Source organism: Rhinopithecus roxellana, chromosome 20 (genome assembly GCF_007565055.1).
Source record: "Rhinopithecus roxellana isolate Shanxi Qingling chromosome 20, ASM756505v1, whole genome shotgun sequence".
NCBI classification, from domain to species: domain Eukaryota; kingdom Metazoa; phylum Chordata; class Mammalia; order Primates; family Cercopithecidae; genus Rhinopithecus; species Rhinopithecus roxellana.
The window spans coordinates 25,609,023-25,634,209 of record NC_044568.1 but is presented as its reverse complement, the minus strand read 5'-3'; the positions used below and the strand labels follow the sequence as shown (position 1 = coordinate 25,634,209).

General features: G+C 47.3%; 1 protein-coding gene and 1 non-coding gene across 5 annotated transcripts in view; one reads left to right on the top strand and one right to left on the bottom strand.

The window, feature by feature from the left end:
* The window catches only part of SLC7A6 (solute carrier family 7 member 6), a 42,462-nt gene that overhangs the window by 13,272 nt on the left and 4,003 nt on the right, over positions 1 to 25,187 (bottom strand). For 3 of the 4 annotated variants that reach the window (XM_010355047.2, XM_030924665.1, XM_030924664.1), the window contains exons 3-5: positions 23,882 to 23,932; positions 15,808 to 16,362; positions 2,360 to 2,485 (exon numbers count right to left, since the gene is read on the bottom strand). In XM_010355047.2, the coding sequence (XP_010353349.1) occupies positions 2,360 to 2,485; positions 15,808 to 16,362; positions 23,882 to 23,932 (732 nt within the window). Of the gene's footprint in view, positions 1 to 2,359; positions 2,486 to 15,807; positions 16,363 to 17,143; positions 17,239 to 23,881; positions 23,933 to 25,187 lie in introns of all 4 variants that reach the window. The other variant, XM_030924666.1, reaches the window with a different exon arrangement.
* LOC115895327 lies at positions 5,939 to 6,042 on the top strand. Its single transcript, XR_004055534.1, has one exon. It is a non-coding gene; the product is annotated as a U6 spliceosomal RNA (small nuclear RNA).

Genomic DNA, 25,187 nt, shown 5'->3' with positions numbered 1-25,187 from the left:
AAAAACATAATTTAACACCAAAAGATCAGCAACCACTAGCTCCCTACACTTTACCACACCACCCACTTCCTCAGGAAAGCTCCATTCCTCTAATAAAACTAGACAATAAAAAACCAAAGACATTCTTGGCTGCCCTCTGATGTGACAATACTTCTTCCAAAACCCTAAAGAATTTCCATTTCCTGCAAGTGATCTCACAGCAAGCCCCAGCTCTTCTACCTATTTATGTCAAGAACCCCGTTTCACAGGAAGGAGTCATTTTTCATTGAAAATTAGACCTTCCTGTGAACTACCTCTCCTGGGCCAGACTACTGCACAATTTGGTCAAATGGGTTTATCAGCCTCATGGGAAGGACTCTCTGCTGCTCTACTTGCGGTGGCTATGGTTGCCTGGGGGAGATCACATGCTATAGAGGAACTGAGATCTTATCTTTCACTAGGCCTGGGCCACCCCTACCCTTTGGGGAGCCAGCCCAGGCCCAGACGCCTGTCATTCTCCTCAGAGGCCTCAGAGACTGCAGACCCAAAAGCCCCGGGGACAGCACCCAGCTACCCAGGACAGAGACCCTCTGGACACACTGGGGTTTTTAACAAGACCCAGACTTATAAGGAACCCCATTGTCATACCCTGAAGAAAGCCTAGACCCAGCTCTCATGTGGTAAAAAGAGCTAGTTATGCAGCAAGAGAAGAGAAAATAGAGACCCCTGTCCTCAGGGGTGTCCATCCTCATACACAGCAGTGGTTCCCTAAGGAACAGATCTTCAGGGGAGGATTACTCAAAATGCAATTTGACCCCAGGATGCTCCCGAGCCTCCAGGGACATCCACATGGCTAGCTCTACTAACTTGATGTAAGTACACGGGCTAGACCAGCAGCCCGAGAATCAACAAAGGCAATTCTGTTTTTCTTTTTCTTTTTTTTTTGAGATGGAGTTTCGCTCTTGTTGCCCAGGCTGGAGTGCAATGGCAAGATCTCGACTCACTGCAACCTCCACCTCCCGGGGTTCAAATGATTCTCTTGCCTCAGCTTCCCAAGTACCTGGGATTACAGGCATCCGCCACCACGCCCAGCTAATTTTTTGTATTTTTAGTAGAGACAGGGTTTCTCCATGTTGACGAGGCTGGTCTCGAACTCCTGACCTCAGGTGATCCACCTGCCTCAGCCTCCTGGCCTCCCAGAGTGCTGAGATTACAGGCATGAGCCACCGCACCCAGCCCAACAAGGGCAATTCTTTTTTTTTTTTTTTTTTTGAGACTGAGTCTTGCTCTGTCACCCAGGCTAGAGGACAGTGGCACAATCTTGGCTTACTGCAACTTCCACCTCCTGGTTTCAAGCCATTCTCCTCCCTCAGCCTCTTAAGTAGCTGGGATTACAGGCACACACCACCACGCCCAGCTAATGTTTTTATTTTTAGTAGAGATGGGGTTTCTCCATGTTGGCCAGGCCAGTCTCAAACTCCTGACCCGCTGATTCACCCGCCTTAGCCTCCCAAAGTGCTGGGATTACAGGCGCGAGCCACCGCGCCCGGCCAAGGGCAATTCTTAAAAGCACAGCTTTTTAGACTCCAAACCAACCAGAATGTGATCCAATAGATTTGAGATTAGGGTCTCAGCTCCCCGGGTGATTGTACACAGCCAGGGAGCTGTGTACAATCACTAGGACTGATGACCTAGAGACCTAGGCTGTGAGATGATTGAGATATCTGTGGCTAAAGACACCTCAAGACCTCTCCAGGGCTCATGACAGCTTGGTAGGCCTATTACCCTCACTGCCAGTCCTCTCTGATCCAGGAACGAAAAGCTTTCTAAAGCCAACATGCAGGAAAGACACTGCCAATTGCACAACATTTTAATATTTTTCTGAGAGCTGACTTGGGGAGGGATTGTTGAATACAAGTTCAGATGAAAAGTAAAGGCTGCAAAATAACCACCCATTTCCATACCCCACTTCCAGCTCCATATCCCCTGCCACCTGTCTCAAGGAGGGCCCAGTCTTCCTACTTGTCAGCTTGGCAGTCACAGACCACAAATAGGAGCCACTCTATCCCCACAGATTACTTTTATGACCCAATCATGACCCAAGCTTCAGGAGCTCCTAGGCCCTTGGCTGGCTTCCTGCAATGCTCCCAGCCTCCACCAAAGGAAACCAGCCCTGAGGGAGAGGCTGACTCATGTCCACTTGGCCAAGCCAGCCTGGCCCAGAAAGCCCAGAAAGAAATCTACTCCCATCTCTTGCACTCACTGACACATGCTAGCATGTACATAGAAACAGTTGAGCAGTGAAGCTAACAGAGTCCCCATGTCCTCCTCAGGGAATCCAGAGGAGCTCCTGGTGGTGCCCCCCCTTCCCACTACTTACCCTGGCACAGTTTAACAAGGCCCATGACAATGATGGCAATGAGCGCTATGACCTTGGCGTAAGTGAACGTGTCCTGCACACGTGTGCCCCACTTGACATAGGCACAGTTCACAAATGTCAGCAGGCCTAGGAGGAAAACCACAAAGTCACTGGTAGGCTTGAGTTGAGGGCACAGGGGCCCAACCCCTCTTTACAGAGAGCACCACTTTCTGCCCTTCCTGCCTAAGGCAGAGGGACCAATAGACCAGTCAGAACAAGGTGAACTGGCAAGCGAGGGGACACCCTGCACCCGCCCCAGCTGACAGCACACAGGCACGTCCATCACTACTGGCGCTCAAGGATATGAAGGCATGCGTGAATACACACTTATGCATCCTGATGGCCAGCACCATTTCTGGGAATCCCCCCCAGGCCCAGGGATGGGTGATTTCACCCACTCTTTCCCACCCAGACTCCCAAGGTTCCAAACCACAGGAGACATAAGACCTCTTCATGGCCAAAAGAAACACATCAGTAAGTGAGGTAAATTTGAATGCAGATGGCAGGTTACCTAAGAAATTAGAGAGACAGTGTTTTGCATGTAAGTGTAAAAATAAGGCCAGGTGCAGTGGCTCACACCTATAATCCCAGCACTTTGGGAAACTGAGGCAGATGGATCTGTGAGCCCAGGAGTTAGAGACCAGCCTGGGCAACATGGAGAAACCCTGTCACTACAAAAAATATAAAAATTAGCTGGGCGTAGTGGTGCACACCTGTAGTCCCAGCTACTCAGGAGGCTGAGGCGGGAGGGTCGCTTAAGCCTAGGAGGTTGAGGCTGCAGTGAGCTGTGCACTCCAGCCTGGATGACAGAGTAAGACCCTGTCGCAAAAAAATAAAAAGAAAAGAAAGAAAGAAAAAAAGTCTGTTATATGCCTGAAAATTTCACATACACCTCTGCATCAATTCTCATGACTCCAAAATACAGATATTCCTATTCCCATTTTATGGATGAGGAAACTGAGGCTGAGAGAAGCTAACTACCATTTCTAAGTTCACATTCCCAAGCCCACTGATCACTTCTACCCTCATTCCTACCCATACCTCCCAATTCTCAATGAAGTCCATGGAGAAGCGCACCCACTAGGGTACTCCCTAGGCTCACGTGGCCTTAAGTTCTAGCTCCTCACACACCTCAGTGACATCTGGGCCCTGTGCTGAGAGCCCTGGCACTTTGCTCCTGCTAAACAATGACTGCTCTGATCCATAGGGAGGACATAAGAGCAATATCCAGCAGGAAGGAACGCAGTGACATCTGTAAGTACTGCCTCTAGCATCCAAAAATAGAACTTTTATGTGCACCTCAAATCTTATTACAAAATCTTTTGGGCCCATCTCTAGGCCAACTCCACTTACTCCTACCCACTTTGCACTCTCTCCTTCAGCCAGACTCTCTCTCTTATTCGTACCAGACATACACATAAAAAGAAATGTCCTCCCCTCCTCTTCCTGCCATAGCTAACAGCAACTCCCACTTTCAAGGTCTATTTCAGCCCCCGCTTCCTCTTCCTCTGTAAAACCTTCTCTAAATACACCAGCCAGCCCCTCTCTGAGCTCTTTGTCTCCTGAACCACATGGCATTCCTGCTTCTTATCACAGCTTAGTGTCTATGCTATCGTCACGTAGACACCTGTCTCAAATCTCTCCCTCAGGTGATTGGGTCATGCTTCTCCCAAGATCACAAATTCTCAGAAGTCAACAGCAGTATATCATTTTATTTTCTTTCTTCCTCTTTTTTTTTTTTTTTTTTTGAGACAGGGTCTTGCTTTGTCACCCAGGCTGGAGTGGGCACAATCACAGCTCACCGCAGCCTCGATCTCCAGGGCTCAAGTGACCCTCAGCCTCCTATTAGCTGGGACCACAGGTGCACACAACCACACCCAGCTAATTAAAAAAAAAAAAAATTAGAGACAGGGGTCTCGCTATGTTCCCCAGGCTGGTCTGGAACTCCTGGGCTCAAGCAGTCTTCCTGCCTCAGCCTCCCAAAGTATTAGAATTACAGGCATGAGCCACTGAACCTGGCCATGTTGTTTTCTTAAGCTCATTGCCAAGCAAAGAGGGGTACTGATAAACTCTGGTTGGAACCAAGGTGGTAAGATTTTCACTCTAACTTCCAATTCCCTGGGGCAAGGCAAATTGTCAGAAAGTTGGATATTCTTCCATTCAAATGGAAGTGCCTACGGCCAGCCTGTGAAAATGAACACAGGTGGCAGCTGGCAGACTCGATGGCTTCAAAGAGCTTTCACTCAGTACACTGGCAAGTAACACAGGTGCTTACTAGTCAATCATGATGTGGAAGTAGGGGGACAGTGGTCAAATGGGAGGGGAGAAGAAGCCCAAAGAAATGCATGCTGCTGGCAGGTCTTCCCAGGCACCTACCCTGATGATCAAAGCTACCGGTATGGGGTTAAGCCTCAATCAGCTACCATACGGATTACCTAGTTAATAGGCATCGGTAATCCATAGGCCCCTGTACAGTACAGTAGCCATGTTTTGAAGTACCTGCCCAGCTCCTTCTTGGGAATTGCTCCCCCTTCCCTATCATGACTGATGAAGCCAGACATTGGACCCAAGTTGACTCTGTTATATTGCCTCTCCCAGAAACACAGAATTGGAATACCAAGAAACTGAATCTAACAGTAATGGGCAGAAGGGTCAGGAGCTACAGCAAGTCAAAGTCACATACAAGCCCTTAGTAACAAGGGGACAGAAACCATAAGTAAGTAGAGGAGGGAAGCAGGACCACAAAAAGAAGCAGAAGTGGGAGGGCATGCAGCTTAGACAAAAAGACTGACAGGGGTCGGGGCAGCGTTGCACACCTGGAGTCCCAACTGTGTGGGAGGCTGAGGTGGGAGAATTGCTGAACCCAGGAGTCCGGGCCTATAGTGCACTGTAATAGCGTCTGTGAATAGTCACTGCACTCCAGCCAGGGCAACAGAGAGAGAACTTGTCTCTAAAAAAAAAAAAACAAACAAACAAACAAAAAGAAAGAAAGACGAGAAAATACACAGAAGACAGAGACAGAGGGGTGAGAGATAAGAGACAAGGAGGCAGAGACAGAGAGAAGAGGACAAAAGGAGAAAGACACAAAAAGGTGGAAATACAGATGGAGAAAGAGACTGACAATATCCTGGCAGTGCTAACTGTGCTTCTTGTTTGCAGCTCTAAGGGGAAGAAAAGCTGATGCACTCCTCAGACCCACTAACAGACAGTGGGTCTCACTTCTGATCCTTCTCCTTCCCTCTATCCTGCCATAAATGTCCTACAGGTTTGGTCTCTCTGCACACAGGTAAATATTACACACAGTGGCAATTCAACAACTATGTGCTAAACTAATGAATGAAGGCAGCTGTTTGTGGACATGCCTGCAGAGTCCATTCCAGTAGACCAGCTGGAAGGATACAAAAGCACCTGGTGAGAGTGGCTCCTCTGGGGAGAAAGACTAAAGCTGTGGAGAGGGAGGGAGACCTTTTCCACTGTGTGCCCTTATGACTGGTTTACCATGAACATACGCCTCTTTCTAGATAAAAATAAAAATAGTTTGTGTTCACTTCAGCAGCACATATACTAAAATTGGAACGACGCAAAGATTAGCATGGCCCCTGAAAAATTTTAAAAGAATTTGTTTAAAAATAAAAATTGTTCATTAGCAACAATGTAGCACCGGAAGGCAGAGCCAGGGCAGTGTGAAGCTAGGATGCACCTAGGGCACAAAATTTAAGGAGGCACTCATTCTCAGGGGACCACATACAGGAGAGTGAGTACGCCCTTCAACGCTGGCCCCAGGCATCTCGCTTGCCTCACCCTATTCTCAGCCCTGCCAGAGAACAGAGAGCTCCTAGAACAGTCTGTCAAGCAGAAGCCAAGTCCCTTGACTGTTCTCCTGATTCTAATTAAGAAACAAAATTTCACCATCTAATCCTTACTCCTTTATTGCTTCCTAGAACTCCCAGCCCCTCTAGCCTTACCATAAACTATCAGAGTTCAAACAAAGTCAACAACTGGGCCTTAAAGCCAGATGCTAAGATTCAGCTACCACAATTAAAACCTTCCCTCTTCTCCTGATCTCATTTCCTTGCTGGACAAGCCTGCACCAATGAGCGTGGGACCCACATGAGGGTCTTCAAGGCTCTCTAGGAGCTTATTGCTGAGAAAGGAGAACTCAAATGGCACATCCAGACTGAAAGCCAAAGCAGAAACAAATCTCCAAAGTCTCTGTGGCACGGATGGCTAGTTATCTTCCTCTATCTGTTCTTCCCTTTTTCCTTCGTAATAGAAATTTTAGCTGAAGTCATGTCTGTCCAAAATAAAGCTGACATTTCCTAGCCTCTCCTGCAGGTAGGTATGGCTGTGCAACCAGGTTTTCTCCCGGGATGTATGCAAACATTTCATATAAGACCTCAGAAAGTGTCTTTAAATGAGGGAGGCAGTGTCTTTGTCCTTCCTGTCAGTTACAATGCAGACATGACAGCTAGAGCTTTAGTAACCATCCTGGACCACCGGCTAGAAGTCACAGGCTGAGGATGGCAGAGCAGGAAGACAGAAGGAATGAACCTGACTCCCTGAAGAACTGAAGTCATCCAACCCACACTGCCTCCTTTTAACATGTGAGAGAAACAAACATCAACATGTTTGAGCCATGCTGCTAAAGGTTTTCTGTTGTCTGAAACCCAAGTTAATAGTGAATAACATATGCACCCTCTGGCAGAACTGTGCCTTTCATACTCTCTTTCTGATGAGGAGATGGCCTGGCAATCTGAAGCTGTACTCCCAGCTACGCTGACAGTAGTCACAACTCTCTTTTCCCACAGGCAACAGAGAGCAGAGGGAAACCTTCCAATTCCTCCCAGACAGGCTGAGTGTTATAAAGGGGCATTCAAGGACAAAGGAGTGCAACCCTAAACAAAAAATAATTTTTAAAATGTGGAAGAAAGGCCAGGTGCGGTGGCTCACGTCTGTAATCCCAGCACTTTGGGAGGCCAAGGCGGGCACATCACAAGGTCAAAGTTCGAGACTAGCCTGGCCAGTATGGTGAAACCCCATCTCTACTAAAAATACGAAATAATTAGCTGGACATAGTGGCGTGTGCTAATTAGTCCCAGCTAATCGGCAGACTAAGGCAGAAGAATCGCGTGAACCCAGGTGGCAGAGGTTGCAGTGAGCCAAGATCACGCCACTGGACTCCAGCCTGGGCAACAGAGTGAGACTCCGTCTAAAAAAAAAAAAAAATGTGGAAGGAAGAGAGGCAGGGTAGGGAGGGGACAACTACAAGACATTCAGGAGTGAAATGCTCTTCAACACTCCAGGGAAGGTAAACCCTTCCAAATGGGGATCCCAGAATCAGTAGCTACCTCCTGGGATGTATATAAATATGTAATGTATCTATCTTTTTTAAAAGTATCCTTGCCCGGCGTGGTGGCTCATGCCTGTAATCCCAGCACTTTGGGAGGCTGAGGCGGGTGGATCACGAGGTCAGGAGATCGAGACCATCCTGGCTAACATGGTGAAACCCCATCTCTATTAAAAATACAAAAAATTAGCTGGGCGTGCTGGTTAGTCCCAGCTATTTGGGAGGCTGAGGCAGGAGAATGGCGTGAACCCGGGAGGCGGAGATGGCAGTGAGCAGAGATCATGCCACATAACTCCAGCCTGGTCAACAGTGCCAGACTCCGTCTCAAAAAAAATAAAATAATACAAATAAATAAATAAAAGTATCCTTGTTTTTTTGTGTGGTTTTTTGTTTTATTTTGTTTTTTAAGAGACGAGTTCTTGCTATGTTGCCCAGGCTGGTCATGAACTCCTGGGCTCAAGTGATCCTTCTGCCTTGGCCTCCCAAACTGCTGAGTATTACAGGCATGAGCCACTGAGCCTGGCCAGTGTCTTTGTTTTTAATTACACAAATACATTTAGTCCCATTATGAAGACATTCAAACTATATATATAGGGTTGGAGTCTTGAAGCAACTATGATCAAGACCCAGTCCTCCCTAGGTCCGTATCACTCTCAGAACATGAAAGCTGTCTGTCCATAGCAACTAGCCAAAATAAGGAGTGTATCCTTTCTACTGAGAACTCTGACCAGGCCTGGGTCCAAGACAGCAAGAAACCATGGAAATAATGGATACTCAGTGATCATACAGTGTTTCTTCTTCCCTCCAGTCTCATCCTTCCCAGTCTCCCTCCTTCTCTTCCTCCTGCTCACTGTCACCCTTGCCAAACAAACCCCGCTGAGTTTTGATGCTGCTGTGTCAGCAATGAACTACTTCCATGTTGAAATCTTCAAAGCAAATACTTTCCATTGATGTGTATGAGCCTACACAAGAGGGAGGATCCTGAGGTCAAAGCCCACAAAGATAAACGGGCTGACAATACCCAAGCCAGAAACATCACCCTTCTGCAGCCAAATCAAGTACTCATAATACTGGGCACCTGGGTTACTGTGAATCCTGCTGGTCACCTTGGCAAAGAGGAGACCCTATGTACCTACCTCAAGAATGAATATTACTCCCCATTCGTCCCACAAGTGAGTATGAGCCCCTAAACTTCCTGAGTTCAGTCAGCAGCCTGCAGCCCTGCCTCACCACATTCCAAAACCCCAGAACACATATGAACAGAGTGCACCCTTAAGACAGAGTTTCTCAACCTCAGCACTATTGACATTTTAGGCCAGGTAAGTCTTTACTGTGAGAAGCTGTTCTATGCATGGTGGTATGTTCAGCAGCCCCCATGACCTCTGTCATTAGAAGCAAAAAGCACCTCCTCCCAGGAGCTGTGACAACCAAGTGTCTCCAGATATTGCTAAATGCCTCCTGGAAGACAAACTCCCCTCTGGCTGAGAACCACTGTTCTAGGATAATTAGTAGGTAAAATAAAATAGCCTGAAATCCACAAAAAGTTGCTTGGATCTCCTTTGCCAGTATAACCTGGGAATGGGATGGGGTACAGCCAGAAAGCCAGGATCTGAAAGTGCAGTGCCTTCAGGGGCCAGGAAACTAACATGAGTGAGCAAAGGCAAGAAAGTCTGGGTACAATACAAGTGGAGGACTACAGTGGATTGGGGAGTCCATACTCCATTTAAAAGGAGCCACAGCCGGCCAGGCACAGTGGCTCAAGACTGTAATCCCAGCACTTTGGGAGGCTGAGGCGGGTGGATTACGAGGTCAGGAGATAGAGACCATCCTGGCTAACATGGTGAAACCCCGTCTCTACTAAAAATACAAAAAATTAGCCGGACGTGGTGGCGGGCACCTGTTGTCCCAGCTACTCAGGAGGCTGAGGCAGGAGAATGGCGTGAACCTGGGAGGCGGAGCTTGCAGTGAGCCAAGATGGTGCCACTGTACTCCAGCCTGGGTGGCAGAGCAAGACTCCATCTCAAAAAAAAAAAAAGAAAAAGAACAAGGAGCCACAGCCCTCCACACTTGTAGAGGCTGAGGTGGGAGCATCACTTGAGCCAGGAGTTTGAGACCAGCCTGGGCAACATAGGGATACTCCTTTTAAATAAACAAAACAAAAAAAAAAATTTTTTTTTTTAAAGGAGATACGACTACTCAAATCCAGCTCATTGTATCAGGCAGGAATTTGGGTCCAACGATGCCAGAACTTTTGATTTTTCAAGAGAAAAGGCAAGTCCTGATTTTAAAATGTTGGCAAATAATTCAAAATTATTTACAACACCACAAACCAAACAGATCTATCTCTGGGGCCCAAATCTGGCTCACAGGCCACCAGCTTACAGCCTCTGCCCTAGAGTTGGTTATATACAGACTTCCTGGGCCCTTCCTTCTAGGATGGAACTTTTAAGTGTCTAGAATGGCGTGGCTATAACTTGTTTAGTCAGTCTCCCAACCAACAAGCCGGACCCCTCTCATGCCTCAATTTCAAGACTAACTTAATTCTCCTATCCTATCGAAGTCTTACCCTAGATTCAGTGCAGACCTTTGGTTTTTTCCTCCCTAAATAACCTAATTGGTTTCGTGCAATTTATGTCTCCCGAAACCATGTTGTTCCCACGGCTGCATTTGCTCAAGGAAACTCTCTCAGCATATCCTAGCTCTGTAGAAAGCCCGATACTGCAACCTAAGTTCCAAGAAGTAAGTAAGCTGAGCCCTAAAGCCTACCCTTGTCGGAAGAGGATATGGTTTTATGACTTGCCATTACTATGGCAAGCAAGTTCTTGCCCTCAGGCCTGGATTCTGGAAAAGCCAGTGCTTCTAGGAGAGAAAGCTTGCAGGAATTCAGATCCCCAGGAATCTGGATGAAAGTACATGTGGAATGAAACAGGCTGGCCGGCCCCGACTTACAGGCTCACGCCTATGATCCCAGCACTCTGGGAGGCCAAGGTGGGCAGATCACTTGAGCTCAGGAATTCAAGACCAGTGTGACCAATATGGTGAAACCCCCTCTCTATTAAAAATATAAAAATTAGCCAGGAGCTCGCACCTGTAATCCCAGCTACTTGGGAGGCTGAGGCAGAAGAATCACTTGAACCTGGGAGGCGGAGGTGGCAGTGAGCCAAGATTGAGCCACTGCCCTCCAGCCTGGGCAACAAAGAAAGACTCTGTCTCAAAAAATAACAATAAAAGAGAAAATTGAGGTAGCAATTAGTCAACTCCCCAAGATCAACAGTTGGTCAATGATAAAGCTGAAAATTAAATCCAGTCTGGTATGGGGGCCTGCAATCCTAACCACTATACTATACTGCCTGGAAATTGCTTATGTGTCTTCAAACCATGTTTTCTAAGAGTATTTGATGAAAGAGATTAAATATTAATTTTTTTTTTTGAGACAAAGTCTCATTCTGTCACCTAGGCTGGAGTGCAGTGGCATGATCATAGCTCACTGCAACCTTGAATTTTTGGGCTCAAGGGATCCTCCCTCCTCAGGCTCCCGAGTAGCTAGGATTACAGATGCACACCAGTGCCACTGCCACTATGCCTGATTATTTTTTTTTTAGAGGTGGGGTCTTGCTTTGTTGCCCAGGCTGGTCTCAAACTCCTGTGCTCAAGTGATCCTCCCTCCTCAGCCTCCCAAAGTGCTGGAATTACAAGGCATGAGCTACCATGCCCAGCCAATATTAGTTTTTAAAAATTTTTATAAAGCAGTATACAACCTACAAGAAAAGATGACCTCAAAAGGTACTTATGACTGGGCATGGTGGCTCACGCCTGTAATCCCAGCATTTTGGGAGGCCAAAGTAGGCGGATCATGAGGTCAAGAGATCAAGACCATCCTGACCAACATGGTGAAACCCCGTCTCTACCAAAAATACAAAAATTAGCTGGGCATGGTGGCATGCACCTGTAGTCTCAGCTACTCAGGAGGCTGCGGCAGGAGAATCTCTTGAAGGGGAGGCGGAGGTTGCAGTGAGCAGAGATCGTGTGCCACTGCACTCCAGCCTGGGCGACAGAGTGAGACTCCGTCTCAAAAAAGAAAAAAATGATAATAATAATAATAGATAGGCTGGGCGTGGGGGCTCATACCTATAATCCCATCACTTTGGGAGGCCAGGGTGGGCAGATCACCTGAGGTCAGGAGTTCAAGACCAGCCTGACCAACATGGAGAAACCCTGTCTCTACTAAAAATACAAAATTAGCCAGGTGTGGTGGCGAATGCCTGAAATCCCAGTTATTTGGGAGGCTGAGTCAGGAGAATCGCTTGAACCAGGAGGCGGAGGTTGCGATGAGCCGAAATCATGCCATTATACTTTAGCCTGGGCAGCAAAAGCAAAACTCCATCTCAAAAAAAATTTTTTTTAATTTAAAAACAATACATATGCACACAAAAAATACTAGAAAGTATTTCACCCAAATAGTAACAAGAGTACTGTAGGAGGTAAAATCATGGGTGATTCTTAATTTTCTTTTTTCTATTTTTCTGTATTTTTAAAATTATGTATAAAATCTATGTTTTACCTTTTTTTTTTTTTTTTTTGAGACAGAGTCTCGCTCCGTCACCCAGGCTGGAGTGCTGTGGCCAGATCTCAGCTCACTGCAAGCTCCGCCTCCCGGGTTCACGCCATTCTCCTGCCTCAGCCTCCCAGGTAGCTGGGACTACAGGTGCCGCCACCTCGCCCGGCTAGTTTTTTGTAGTTTTTAGTAGAGACGGGGTTTCACCGTGTTAGCCAGGATGGTCTTGATCTCCTGACCTCGTGATCCGCCCATCTCGGCCTCCCAAAGTGCTGGGATTACAGGCTTGAGCCACCGCGCCCGGCTATGTTTTACCTTTTAATTAAAAAATACTAGGCCGGGTGCAGTGGCTCACACCTATAATCCCAGCACTTTGGGAGGCCGAGGCAGGTGGATCATCTGAGGTCAGGAGTTCGAGACCAGCCTGGCTAACATGGTGAAACCCTGTTTCTACTAAAAATACAAAAAATTAGCTGGGTGTGGCAGAGCGTGCCTGTAATCCCAGCTACTTGGGAGGCGGAGGCAGGAGAATTGCTTGAATCCAGGAGGCAGAAGTTGCAGTGAGCCAAAATCATGCCATTGTACTCTGGCTTGGGCAACAAGAGTGAAACTCCATCTCAAGAAAAAAAAAAAAAAAACACTAAAAAGTGTTGCTTTTGAAAAGCATTTTATGAAATGGGGAAAAGCTTGTGATACACTAAGTTTAAAAAGCAGAATATAAAATTATAAGCAAAGTATGGTGTCAAGTCTACAAAGAAAAGAAAGACACTATCAAACTATTAGAAGTACTCTTCTCGGCTGGGCGCGGTGGCTCACGCCTATAATCCCAGCACTTTGGAAGGCCAAGGAGGGCGGATCATGAGGTCAGGAGATCGAGACCATCCTAGCTAACATGGTGAAACCCCGTCTCTACTAAAAAAGTACAAAAAAATTAGCTGGGCATGGTGGTGGGTACCTGTAGTAGTCCTAGCTACTTAGGAGACTGAGGCAGGAGAATGGTGTGAACCCGGGAGGTGGAGCTTGCACTGAGCTGAGATCACCCCACTGCATTCCAGCCTGGGCGACAGAGCTAGACTCCATTTCAAAAAAATTGAAAATAAATAAATGAATAAAAGTACTCTTCTCGACCAGCCTGACCAACATGGTGAAAGCCCCTCTCTACTAAAAATACAAAAATTAGCTGGGCTTGGTGGCAGGCGCCTGTAATCCCAGCTACTCGGGAGGCTGAGGCAGGAAAATCGTTTGAACCCAGGAAGCGGAGGTTGCAGTGAGCCGAGATCGTGCCATTGTACTCCAGCCTGGGCAACAGAGCAAGACTCCATCTCAAAAAAAAAAAAAGTACTCTTCTTTTGGTGGTAGATTTTGGATGACTTAAGAGTAATTTAATTTTCTAAATAAACATGCTTTATGAGGCTTTTTTGTTTTGTTTTGTTTTGTTGGAGACAGGGTCTTGCTCTGTCTTGTTGGAGACAGGGTCAGGCTGGAGTGTAGTGGTGTGAACACAGCTCACTGCAGCGTCGACCTCCTAGGCTCAAGAGATCTTCCCATCTCAGCCTCCTGAATTGCTGGGACCACAGGCACACACCAACATGCCCAGCTAATTTGATTTTTTGTAGAGACAGGGTATTACCATCTTGCCCAGGATGGTCTCAAATTCCTGAGCTCAACAATCCTCCTACCTCAGCCTCCCAAAGTGCTGGGATTACAGGTGTGACCCACCATGCCTGCCCTAATAAATGTATTTTTTTTTTTTTTTTTTTTTTTTTTTTTTTTTTTTTTTGAGACAGAGTCTCGCTCTGTCGCCCAGGCTGGAGTGCAGTGGCCGGATCTCAGCTCACTGCAAGCTCCGCCTCCCGGGTTCAGGCCATTCTCCTGCCTCAGCCTCCTGAGTAGCTGGGACTACAGGCGCCCGCCACCGCGCCCGGCTAATTTTTTGTATTTTTAGTAGAGACGGGGTTTCACTGTGGTCTCGATCTCCTGACCTTGTGATCCGCCCGCCTCGGCCTCCCAAAGTGCTGGGATTACAGGCGTGAGCCACTGCGCCCGGCCATAAATGTATTTTATAATCAGAAAATTACTCCCTTTTTTAGAAAGCTCAGTCAGACCAGAGTCTCCCTAGCCAAAGCCTATCAGACATATAGCTGAGCAGCTGCCTTCCCTAATCCTAAGGGTATCTGTTTCCCTCTCACTATCCTAAGGAATATGGAGCGTTTTCCCTTTAATTTGTCTTTAGCAAATTTTATAAAGTCAAGAGGCATGGGTATTCTACAGTCCTTTATTGCTAACTCCAAGGTACTCTCGGGCTATTTTTAACACTGGATAAACTGCATATACTGCCAATGCTTTTGCAAGCGGAGATGTGGAAAGAACAGAATATTATTAAGTACCTCTGGCAGTACAGTGCTAAGGAACATAGAATTCTGGGCCTTTCTCATTTAAAACGCTAGTTCTGCAAGGCTAGGTAAATTCACAGCAATCTTTTCTCCTTACTACCCCGTAAGAGAAAAAGGAAAATAAAGAGGGATCAACTGGGATCTCTCAGGTTCTATCTGCAGAAGCTCAAATGTGGCTGCAGGCAGAGCTTGTTTACAAAGTCAGTGTAAAGAAGTCTGGTACAGTAGGAAGAAAAGGTGTTTCATTGTCGTACTTGCTGCTCAGAGCAAGCCACAAAGAGCAGCAGTGGCAGACAGGAAAGGGTCCTGTGGGCCTCAGGTTTAACACCGTAGGACTCCCAGAGTCTAGTGAAGCCTATTTTCTCACTGACGCCTTTAACTGGTTTAAGATAAAAATCTGGGAAATAAAATAATTCTTTTTTTTTTTTTTTCCTTCAGCAACAGAATAAAGGCCTCAACACCGGTGGGGTTTTTTCTGGGCTTACAACTAGTGATGTTGACTTTAACCAAAACAGCTGTCAAGACAAAAGACATGCCCCAACCTGTCACACAGACCACAAAACAGAACAAGGGCAGCCAAGAGAGGAGGAATATGAGGCACCAAAAACCATGAACAGATTCAAACTTCTCCCATCCCCATCCTTTATGCTTACTTATCTTTCAGGACCAAATGACAGGTAAAATTACTTCCTCAAAAGGTAAGAAGCCTCCCTCCCCTCCAAAATGCAAAATATGCTATTCAAATATAAAGTATCTTTTTTTTTTTTGGAGACAGAGTTTTGCTGTTGTTGCCCAGGCTGGAGTACAATGGCGTGATAACTGCTCACCGCAACCTCCGCCTCCCGGGTTCAAGCAATTCTCCTGCCTCAGCCTCCCGAGTAGCTAGGATTACAGGCATGCACCACCATGCCTGGCTAATTTTGTATTTTAAGTAGAGACGGGGTTTCTCCATGTTGGTCAGGCTGATCTTGAACTCCCAACCTCAGGTGATTCACCCACCTCAGCCTCCCAAAGTGCTGGGATTACAGGCATGAGCCACCACACCCAGCCTAAAGTACCATTATTATAGTACCCACCATCCCCCAACATCCTCCCAATCTCAGCCCCCACTTACATATGCAAGCAGCAGCGAGGAGACGGCAGGCCAGGTATGGGGGATCACAGCTGGGGAAGGACGGCTGGATGATGTAGTTGGCGAAGGTGATGGCGATGATGGCCTGACTGGTGGGCTCAACAACTAGCAGTGAGACCCACAGGCGGATGAAGGCAATGAAGCCCCCAAAGGCCTCTAGAATATAAGCGTAGCTGGCTCCCGACTTGGTGATAGTGGTCCCCAGCTCTGCATAACAAAGGGCACCCACAACAGAGAAGAGCCCACCAATGGCCCACACAATCAGCGACATCCCATAGGAGGCAGTGTGTACCAGCACACCCTTGGGCGAGACGAAGATCCCTGAGCCGATCATGTTGCCCACCACCAGGCTGACCCCATTCAGCAGGGAGATCTCCTTTTTCAGCTGCATACTTTCGGAGGACCTTTGAGGTGGCGAGCTGACATCTTCTTCCACCTGGGACTGGCTGGTGTTAGGGACAAGATGGTAGGTGGGTGTGGGCCTCCCAGGCTCCCTGGCTTCCATGACAGTTCCTGCACACCTGTGTTTACTGTGGCCTGGCAAAGAATACAAGTATGTCAGTCTAGGGCAGGAGCTGGTGAGGCTCTATTTAGACCAGATTTCCCTGCCCACTTCCTATTTAGGGACAGCATGCCATGCACACAGCCCTAACTACAATAGGCCTGTCTATTCCCACACAGGGAAACAGAAGTGGGCAGACCTTCACTGCTCCCAAGAAAGACACCATGAGAGCTCACGCATGATGTGATGACGACTTCCAATGACAAACACCTGTCTTGCAGCCCAGAGTAGGCTGGCATTAAATTTGTCCAATGATTGGATTCTCCCTGAGTTACAGATTTTTGCTCTGTTCTCACCAGCTTAAAACCCACAAACCTGCCCTGCAGAGAAGACCAGAGTCCCTGCACCTGGTACATAGTCGTCACCAGCCTGAAAGGCTTCTCACTGTCCATACCCAGGTAATCCTGCCCACTCACCTCCACCCAAACATCAACTGGAACTTCTGCAATGTCCAGCGAGACATGGAGACGTCTGCAGCTACTCTTAGGTCAGTACAGAACGTGAGGAGGTGGTGGGAAGGGTGAGGAAGATGCTAAGACAGGCGCATATCATCACTGTAGTGACTAGACCAAAGGGAAGTCCCTCATGAAAATACACGCCTGGCCGGGCACAGTGGCTCCCACCTGTAATCCCAGAATGTTGGGAGGCCGAGGCAGGCGGATCACAAGGTCAGGAGATTGAGACCATCCTAGCCAAAATGGTGAAACCCCGTCTCTACTGAAAATACAAAAATTAGCTGGGCATGGTGACACATACCTGTAATCCCCACTCGGGAGGCTGAGGCAGGAGAATCGCTTGAACCAGGGAGTCGGAGGTTGCAGTGAGCCAAGGTCACACCACTGCACTACAGCCTGGTGACAGAGCGAGACTCGGTCTCAAAAAATAAAAAATACATGCCTATGTATCACTGTGTCTGCAATGCCTACCTTGCTCTCCCACGTTGCTGCTTGCCCATTCAACATCTTTCTTTTTCCAAAGCACCCAAAAGAGAGGGTTACGTAATAAGACAGGGTGGAGAAAGGACATCCAGGGGCATCCCAACCCAGGGCTAATTTGCCATTGGCGTATTTGCTTTCTTCCCCAGCATGCCCCTCGTGTTGGATTCCACATTAACCTACCTAGGAAGGACCCAGAATCTATCAAAGGAAAATCAGCACCTTCCTGACCCTGCACCCAGCATGACCTTCTCCCTTCCTCAACTCCTATGCCAGTCACACTTCCGATCCCTTGATCCCATCTCATCTTCAGAAGAAATCTGGTGGGCCATTTGATTCCCACCCACGAATTAGTCCTTTAAGGTCACGGAGATAACCTCCAAGAATCAGCAATAGGAACAGGATTGGCAAGCACATCATCTTTCCAGAAGCCTCTTATCTGTTCAACAAATGTGTATGTGATGTGCCGAACCTGGCCTCATGGAGCTCAGAGCAAGGAAACCACAGTCAAGAGTGAGTAGTTCTTAGGGAAAATGCTGATCTCCACAGCTGCCACCCAAAACTCCTGCCCTCCCTATCCCAAACCCCTTCAAGTCTGGACCTGAGCCCAAGTAAAAAAGCTCCTCCCAGGCCCCAGTCAAGCCTTCCCCCAGGCCCAGGAGTGCCTACCTCTGCTTCAGTGAGGCTGAGCTTTAAGGCAGCACCACTTTTGCTCTCGCTCTGGCACCAAGTCATGCAGGTTTCCCTACACAGGCACGTGGAAACATACTTGTTTTCATGTGCCTGTCAGGTGAGCCCCGGCATCCATTAGAACAAAACCAGTAAACGGCTGGGGAGCCTATAGTCTCACATAAGAGTCAGGTGCAAAGAAACCTAGGATGCCTTTTCTACCCAAGTCAACTTGGAGACAAGCAGAGAAATCTGACCCCAGTGACCAATACAGCTCCCCCTATTCCATCAGACTCTAGCTGGGAGGAGGGATTGGGGTTACTAGGTATTCCCTTTGTATTCATAAAACCTGGCACTGGTGATGCTGATACGGCTTTATCAGGTTTGTCAGATACACTGGTGAAACTACCCACTGGCCTTATTTGGAGAGGTGGGGCACAGTCACAGCCCCACAAGACCTCATGCCTAGGATTTCAGTTGCAGCACCTGAATGAAAGACAAGGTTCCTGCTGGAAGGTTAAGGATTCCTTCTGCCAAGGAGAGTAGCAGAATCACACATAACTGAAGGCAGATAAGACTTCTTTCTCTTTCAATCTCTCTCTCTCTCTCTTTTTTATTCAAGAGACAGGGTCTCACTTTGTCACCCAGGCTGGAGTGCAATCATGCAATCGTAGCTCACTGCAGCCTCCAACTCCTAGGCTCAAGCAGTCCTCTATCTCGGCCTCCTGAGTAGCTAGGACTACAGTTGCTGGCCACCATGCCCAGCTATTTTTTTTTTTTTAATTTGTTTGTAGAGACAGTGTTTCACTATGTTGCCCAGGCTGGTCTTGAACTCCTGGCCTCAATTGATCCTCCTACCTTGGCCTCCTGAAGTGTTCAAATTGCAGGTGTGAGCCACCATGCCAGGCTTCATTCTCTTCATTCAGTAACAAAATGCATGCTGGGTGCAGTGGCTCACACCTGTAATCCCAGCACTTTGGGAGGCTGAGGCAGGTGGATCACAAGTCTAAGAGATTGAGACCATCCTGGTCAACATGGTAAAACCCCGTCTCTACTAAAAATACAAAAAAATTTAGCTGGGTGTGATGGCATGCACTTGTAGTCCCAGCTACTCAGGAGGCTGAGGCAGGAGAATCACCTGAACCTGGGAGGCAGAGGTTGCAGTGAGCCGAGATAGCACTACTGCACTCCAGTCTGGTGACAGAGCAAGACTCTGTCTCAAAAAGAAAGAGAGAGAGAGAGAGAGAGAGGAAGGAAGAGAAAGAAAAGAAAAATGCAATTGTTATCAAGAGCCTGTCCTTGGCAAAAGTAATTAAAGTTCCTACCTGTTTGCTAAACACCCAAGAGCAAAATTGTGATGTAACCCTAGCAGCTCCCAAGAGCACGTGACTAAGTCCTAGGCTGGCTTGGCGACACATACAACCTCAAGGCCATCCCTTACCTCCTCCCCATATCTAAACTTCACCTTGGCAGGGCACAGTGGTGCACACCTGTAATCCCAGCACTTTGGGAGGCCAAAGCAGGTGGATCACTTGAGCCCAGGAGACCAGCCTGGGCAATGGCAAAACTCTGTCTACACCACAAAACTACAAAAGTTATCTGGGCATGGTAGCACACACCTGTAGTCTTAGTTACTCAGGAGGCTGAAGTGGGAGGATCATCTGAGCCCAAGAAGGTTGAGGCTGCAGTGAGCCATGATCACACCACTGCACTCCCGCCTGGGTGACAGAGAGAGACCCTGTCTCAAAAAACAAACAACAAAAATTACAAATAAAATGGGGCCAGACATGATGGCTCACTCCTGTAATCCTAGTACTTTGGGAGACCAAGGCCAGAGGATCGCCTGAAGCCAGGAGTTCAAGAGTAGCCTGGGCAACATAGGGAGGCTCCGTCTCTACAAAAAAATGAAATAAGAAAAAACTAGGCCAGGGACAGTGATCCACACCTGTAATCCAGCACTTTGGGAGGCTGAGGCAAGAGGATTCCTCAAGCCCAGGAGTTCAAGACCAGCCTAGACAGCATGGCAAGACTCCATCTCTACAAAAATACAAAAATTAGCTGGGCACAGTGGCACATGCCAGCTACTTGGGAGGCGAAGGTGGGAGTATCTCTTGAGCCAAAGAAGTCAGGGTGAGCCATTATCACGCCACTGCATTCCAGCCTGGGCGACAGAGCAAGACTGTTTCAAAAAACAAAAAAATCTAGTATAAAATGGAAAGTCCTCAACTTCCACCTTCCACTCAGGATGGATAGCACCATTCCCACTCCAGTGACAAACAACACTTTTTCTTGGAGCCATCAGAAAGCTGAAGTTACAGGGCAACCAACTAGATTGAAACTCATGGGGCCAGGCGCGGTGGCTCACACCTGTAATCCCAGCACTTTGGGAGGCTGAGGCGGGTGGATCATGAGGTCAGGAGATCAACACCATCTTAACTAACACGGTGAAACCCCGTCTCTACTAAAAATACAAAAAAATTAGCTGACCGTGGTGGCGGGCACCTGTAGTCCCAGCTACTTGGGAGGCTGAGGCAGGAGAATGGCGTGAACCTGGGAGGCGGAGCTTGCAGTGAGCAGAGATCACGCCACTGCACTCCAGCCTGGGGGACAGAGCCAGACTCCGTCTCAAAAAAAAAAAAAAAAGAAAGAAAGAAACTGATGGAAAGACGGCCACCTCCAAGGAGATAGAGAGATACAAGGTCTGGCTCACCTGTGGCAGTGGGAGAAAGATGAGACAACCATTTAGGTGAGTCAGAAGAATTCAGGTAGATTTTTTTTAAAATTACCAAATGTCAATTGTGGGTTATCAAGAGCCATAGACACTCAGGTTTTTTCCATAGACCTCAGTGGGTACTCAAAAGAAATACTGGGCAGGTCACCTGAGAAAACCTCTCTTGGTAGTGCTGGCTTATGGGAGGGAAAATACAAAGGCCAACCTATACCCTTCTTCTCTAAAGAATAAAAACCATAAACCCCTGGGAAAGGGCAGCAAACTCTGTCACTCCTGAGGCAGCTGGGGCAGGATAAAAACAAAAACAAAATAAAACAAAAAAAACTCTATGCCTGGAGGAGGGGTAGAAAATTCTGGGCAAGACCACTAGAGGTGCTTTCTCCTGGGAAAAGGGCAGGAGCACCCAGAAAGATCCACTCCCAAGACCCAGGGAAACAAACAGGGCCTGCCTAAGACTGAGGCTGAACCAGGACAACAGAGAAATCCCCACTCCCTACCACCAGGTTAGCAAGCACCCAGAAACAAGCAACAGTAGTCTACCACTGAGACTGTGTACTGAGGCATAGGTGCACAGAGAAATCCCAAAGCTGAGGGTGGCTGGACACAGTGGCTTACACTTGTGTAGCCTCCGGAGGCTAAGGCTGGAGGAACTTGAGGCCAAGAGTTCAAGACCAGCCTGGGCAACATAGCAAGACTCCATCTCTACAAAAAAAATTAAAAAGTAGTCAGGCATGATGGCACACGCCTGTAGCCCCAGCTATTTACTCAGAAGGCTAAGAGGTAAGTTTGAGCTCAGGAGTTGGAGGCTGCAGTGAACCATGATGGCACTACTGGCACTCCAGTCTGGGTGACAGAGTGAGATGACTGAGTGAGACCTTTTTTTTTCTTTTCTCTTTTTTTTTTTTTTTTTTTTGAGGCAGAGTCTTGCTTTGTCATGCAGGCTGGAGTGCAGTGGTACAATCTCAGCTCACTGTAACCTCTGCCTCCTGGATTCGAGGGATTCTCCTGTCTCAGCCTCCAGAGTAGCTGGGACTACAGGTGGCACTACCACGCCTGGCTAATAAGCTGAGGGTATGGATGGAGGATAACCACTGAGAAAAAGCCTCCCTCCAGCAAACCAACCATAAGCTGGCAAGGAAACACGAGAAGAATTTGAAGCCACTGGTGCACCTAACGTAACCATAGCAACAATAACACCCAAACACAACTGTCTCCTGACTAGGAGTTCAAACTCCCATACAAACAGTCTAGCAAAGAAGAGCTGTACCCAGTTCCCAAAATAAATGCTATATACCTCAGTCTCTACTGCTCCACGTACCATGTCTGGCAATCAGTAACAAGTTACAAGCAACATTAAAAAAGCAAGAAAAACAACCCACTATCAAGAGGTAAAATAATCAATAGGACCAGACTTAGAGATGACCCAGATAATGGAAACATCAAACAATGAATTTAAAATAATTGTGTTTGATACATTAAAGACTCTACTGAAAAAGCTGAACAGCATGAGGAAACAAATGTGGAACTTTAGCAGTGAGATGAAAACCAAAAGGGTCAAAATGGAAAAAGTGAAAAAATAGAACAGAACATCAAGCTGTGGGGCAATACCAAATAGCCTAAGTAAATATTTTTTAAATACATATTTTTGCTTTTTTTTTTTCTTTTTGAGACAGAGTCTCGCTTTGTCGCCCAGGTTGGAGTGCTGTGGCACAATCTCGGCTCACCGCAATCTCTGCCTCCCGGGTTCAAGCAATTCTCCTGCCGCAGCCTCCTAAGTAGCTGGGATTACAGGCGTGTGCCACCATGCCCAGCTAATTTTTGTATTTTTAGTAGAGACGGGGTTTCACCATGTTGATCAGGCTGGTCTCAAACTCCTGACCTCATGATCCACCCACCTTGGCCTTCCAGAGTGCTGGGATTACAGGCGTGAGCCACCGCGCCTGGCTTTTTTTTTTTTTTTAAGACGGAATTTCGCTCGTTGCCCAGCCTGGAGTATGGTGGCTCAATCTCAGCTCACCGCAACCTCCGCCTCCCAAGTTCAAACAATTCTCCTGCCTCAGCCTCCTGAGTAGCTGGGATTACAGGCACGGTCCCCACACCCAGCTAATTTTTATATTTTTAGTAGAGACGGGGTTTCACCATGTTGGCCAGAATGGTCTTGATCTCTTGACCTGGTGATCTGCTCGCCTCGGCCTCCCAAAGTGCGGGATTACAGGTGTAACTGATGATGCCCGGCCCCGGCTAATTTTGTATTTTTAGTAGAGGCAAGGTTTCTCCATGTTGGTGAGGCTGGTCTCGAACTCCTGACCTCAGGTAATCTGCCCACCTCGACTTCCCAAAGTGCTGGGATTACAGGCGTGAGCCACCGCGCCCAACCACACTTTTTGCTCATTTTTAATAACTTTAGAATATAACTGACCACCCAAAACAAAAATAGTAGTAATGTATTATGGGATTATAGCATATTTAAACGTAAAAATGTCAAGCCGGGCACGGTGGCCCACACCTATAATCCTTGCACTTTGGGAGGCTGAGGCAAGGGGAATCATTTGAGCCCAGGAGTTTGAGACCAGCCTGGGCAACACAGCAAGACCCTGTCTCTACAAAAAAATACAAAAATTAGCCAGGCATGGTGACGCACACCTGTAGTCCCAGCTACTCAGGAGGCTAAGACAGGATGATCCCTTGAACCCGGGAGTCAGAGGTTGCACTGAGCTGAGAGATCGCATCACTGCACTCCAGCCTGGGCACTTGAGTGAGACTTGGTCTCCAAAAAAACAAGTGAAATGTCTGGCCAGTCAGTGGGAGGCCAAGAAGGGAGGGAGGATCATTTGAGGCCGAGTTCAAGACCAGCCTGGGCCACATAGGGAGACCTCTGTCTCTACAAAAGGAAGGAAAGAAAGAAGGAGGGAAGGAGGGAAGGAAAGAAGGAGGGAAGAGGAGGGAAGAGGGAAGGAGGGAAGAAGGGAGAAAGGGAGGAAGGAAGGGTGAACTGGCTGTATTAGCATCAGACATTTTCTGTCACGGTACTTATTCTTCAGGTAACAATTGATAAAGAAGAATAAATAACGGCAAAAAGCTAAGACTTGGTTTTGAAGGAATTTGCATTTAATTAATCACAACAGTAGCTACATACATTCCAAAAACAGCAGTGCCTACCTGTGTGAGACGCGTTGTCTATCCTGTCCCCAGAGTAGATCTGCAGACCCTCTGCAACAATGGAATGAAAATCACTGATTCAAAAGGCCAATAATTAAGACATTACCTCCAGCTAGGCATTATGACAGAGTCATCAAAATTCTACCAGATCACCCTCCTGAATTGGCTATCCTTTCCCTCAATTTTTATCCAATTCATAAGAGAAATTGCTACTTCCAATTAGTTACAGGTGCAATGAAAAAAAGAGAGAAATTGGTATGTGAGGATCACACACAATATCAATCTCTCTCAGCCTGGGTAACATGGCAAAATCCCATCTCTACAAAAAAAAAAACACACACACACACACACAAATTAGGCTGGGTGCAGTAGCTCAAGTCTATAATCCCAGCACTTTGAGAGGCCAAGGTAAGAGGACGACTTGAGGCCAGAAGTTTGAGACCAACCTGGGCAACACAGCAAAAACAAAAAAAATTTTTTTTTTTTGAGACAGAGTTCTGCTCTTGTTGCCCAGGCTGGAGTGCAATGACACGATCTTGGCTCACTGCAACCTCCGCCTCCTGGGTTCAAGCGATTCTCCTGCCTCAGCCTTCTGAGTAGCTGGGATTACAGGCCTGCGCCACCATGCCTGGCTAATTTTTTGTATTTAGTAGAGACAGGGTTTCACTATGTTGGGCAGGCTGGTCTCGGACTCCTGGGACCTCAGGAGATCTGCCTGCCTCGGCTTCCCAAAGTGCTAGGATTACAGGCGTGAGCCACCGCACCCAGCCAACAAAAAAATCTAAATTTTTTTTTTTTTAAATTCCTGCAGTCTCCTGCAGCAGGTAATAAAGGAATTTAACAGACTACTAAAATTTCCCCATGAAAATTTAACCACGAAACTGCCACAAGCAATTTTTGGAATAAATGAATTTATCACAATTCAATTACATCAGAAAACGATGGGATGAAATGGGGGAAGCTCAATTACAAAGGAAGTTTTACAAACTGGATTTGAAACCAAAATTTTTGTAATGAATAAAGGAAAAAATGCTATTGAGAATGTTGGGAAAAACTCAAAACCATTTTTACTGTGTACTCTCACACCACAACAATCAACACAGAAGAGTTCTGTGACCAAATGCCGGGGGGAGGGTTCCCCACTAACAAGCAATCATTTCTCCCCAGGGACACCAGCTGAGTGTCCTCCAGTTCAATCCCAACACTATCTACCTGGAAACAGCATCAGATCCCACAGCGGAAGGGCTCAGTCCCACAGACTCCCCTCCCCCACAGGATACCTGGCACAAATCCAGGACTCCTGAAC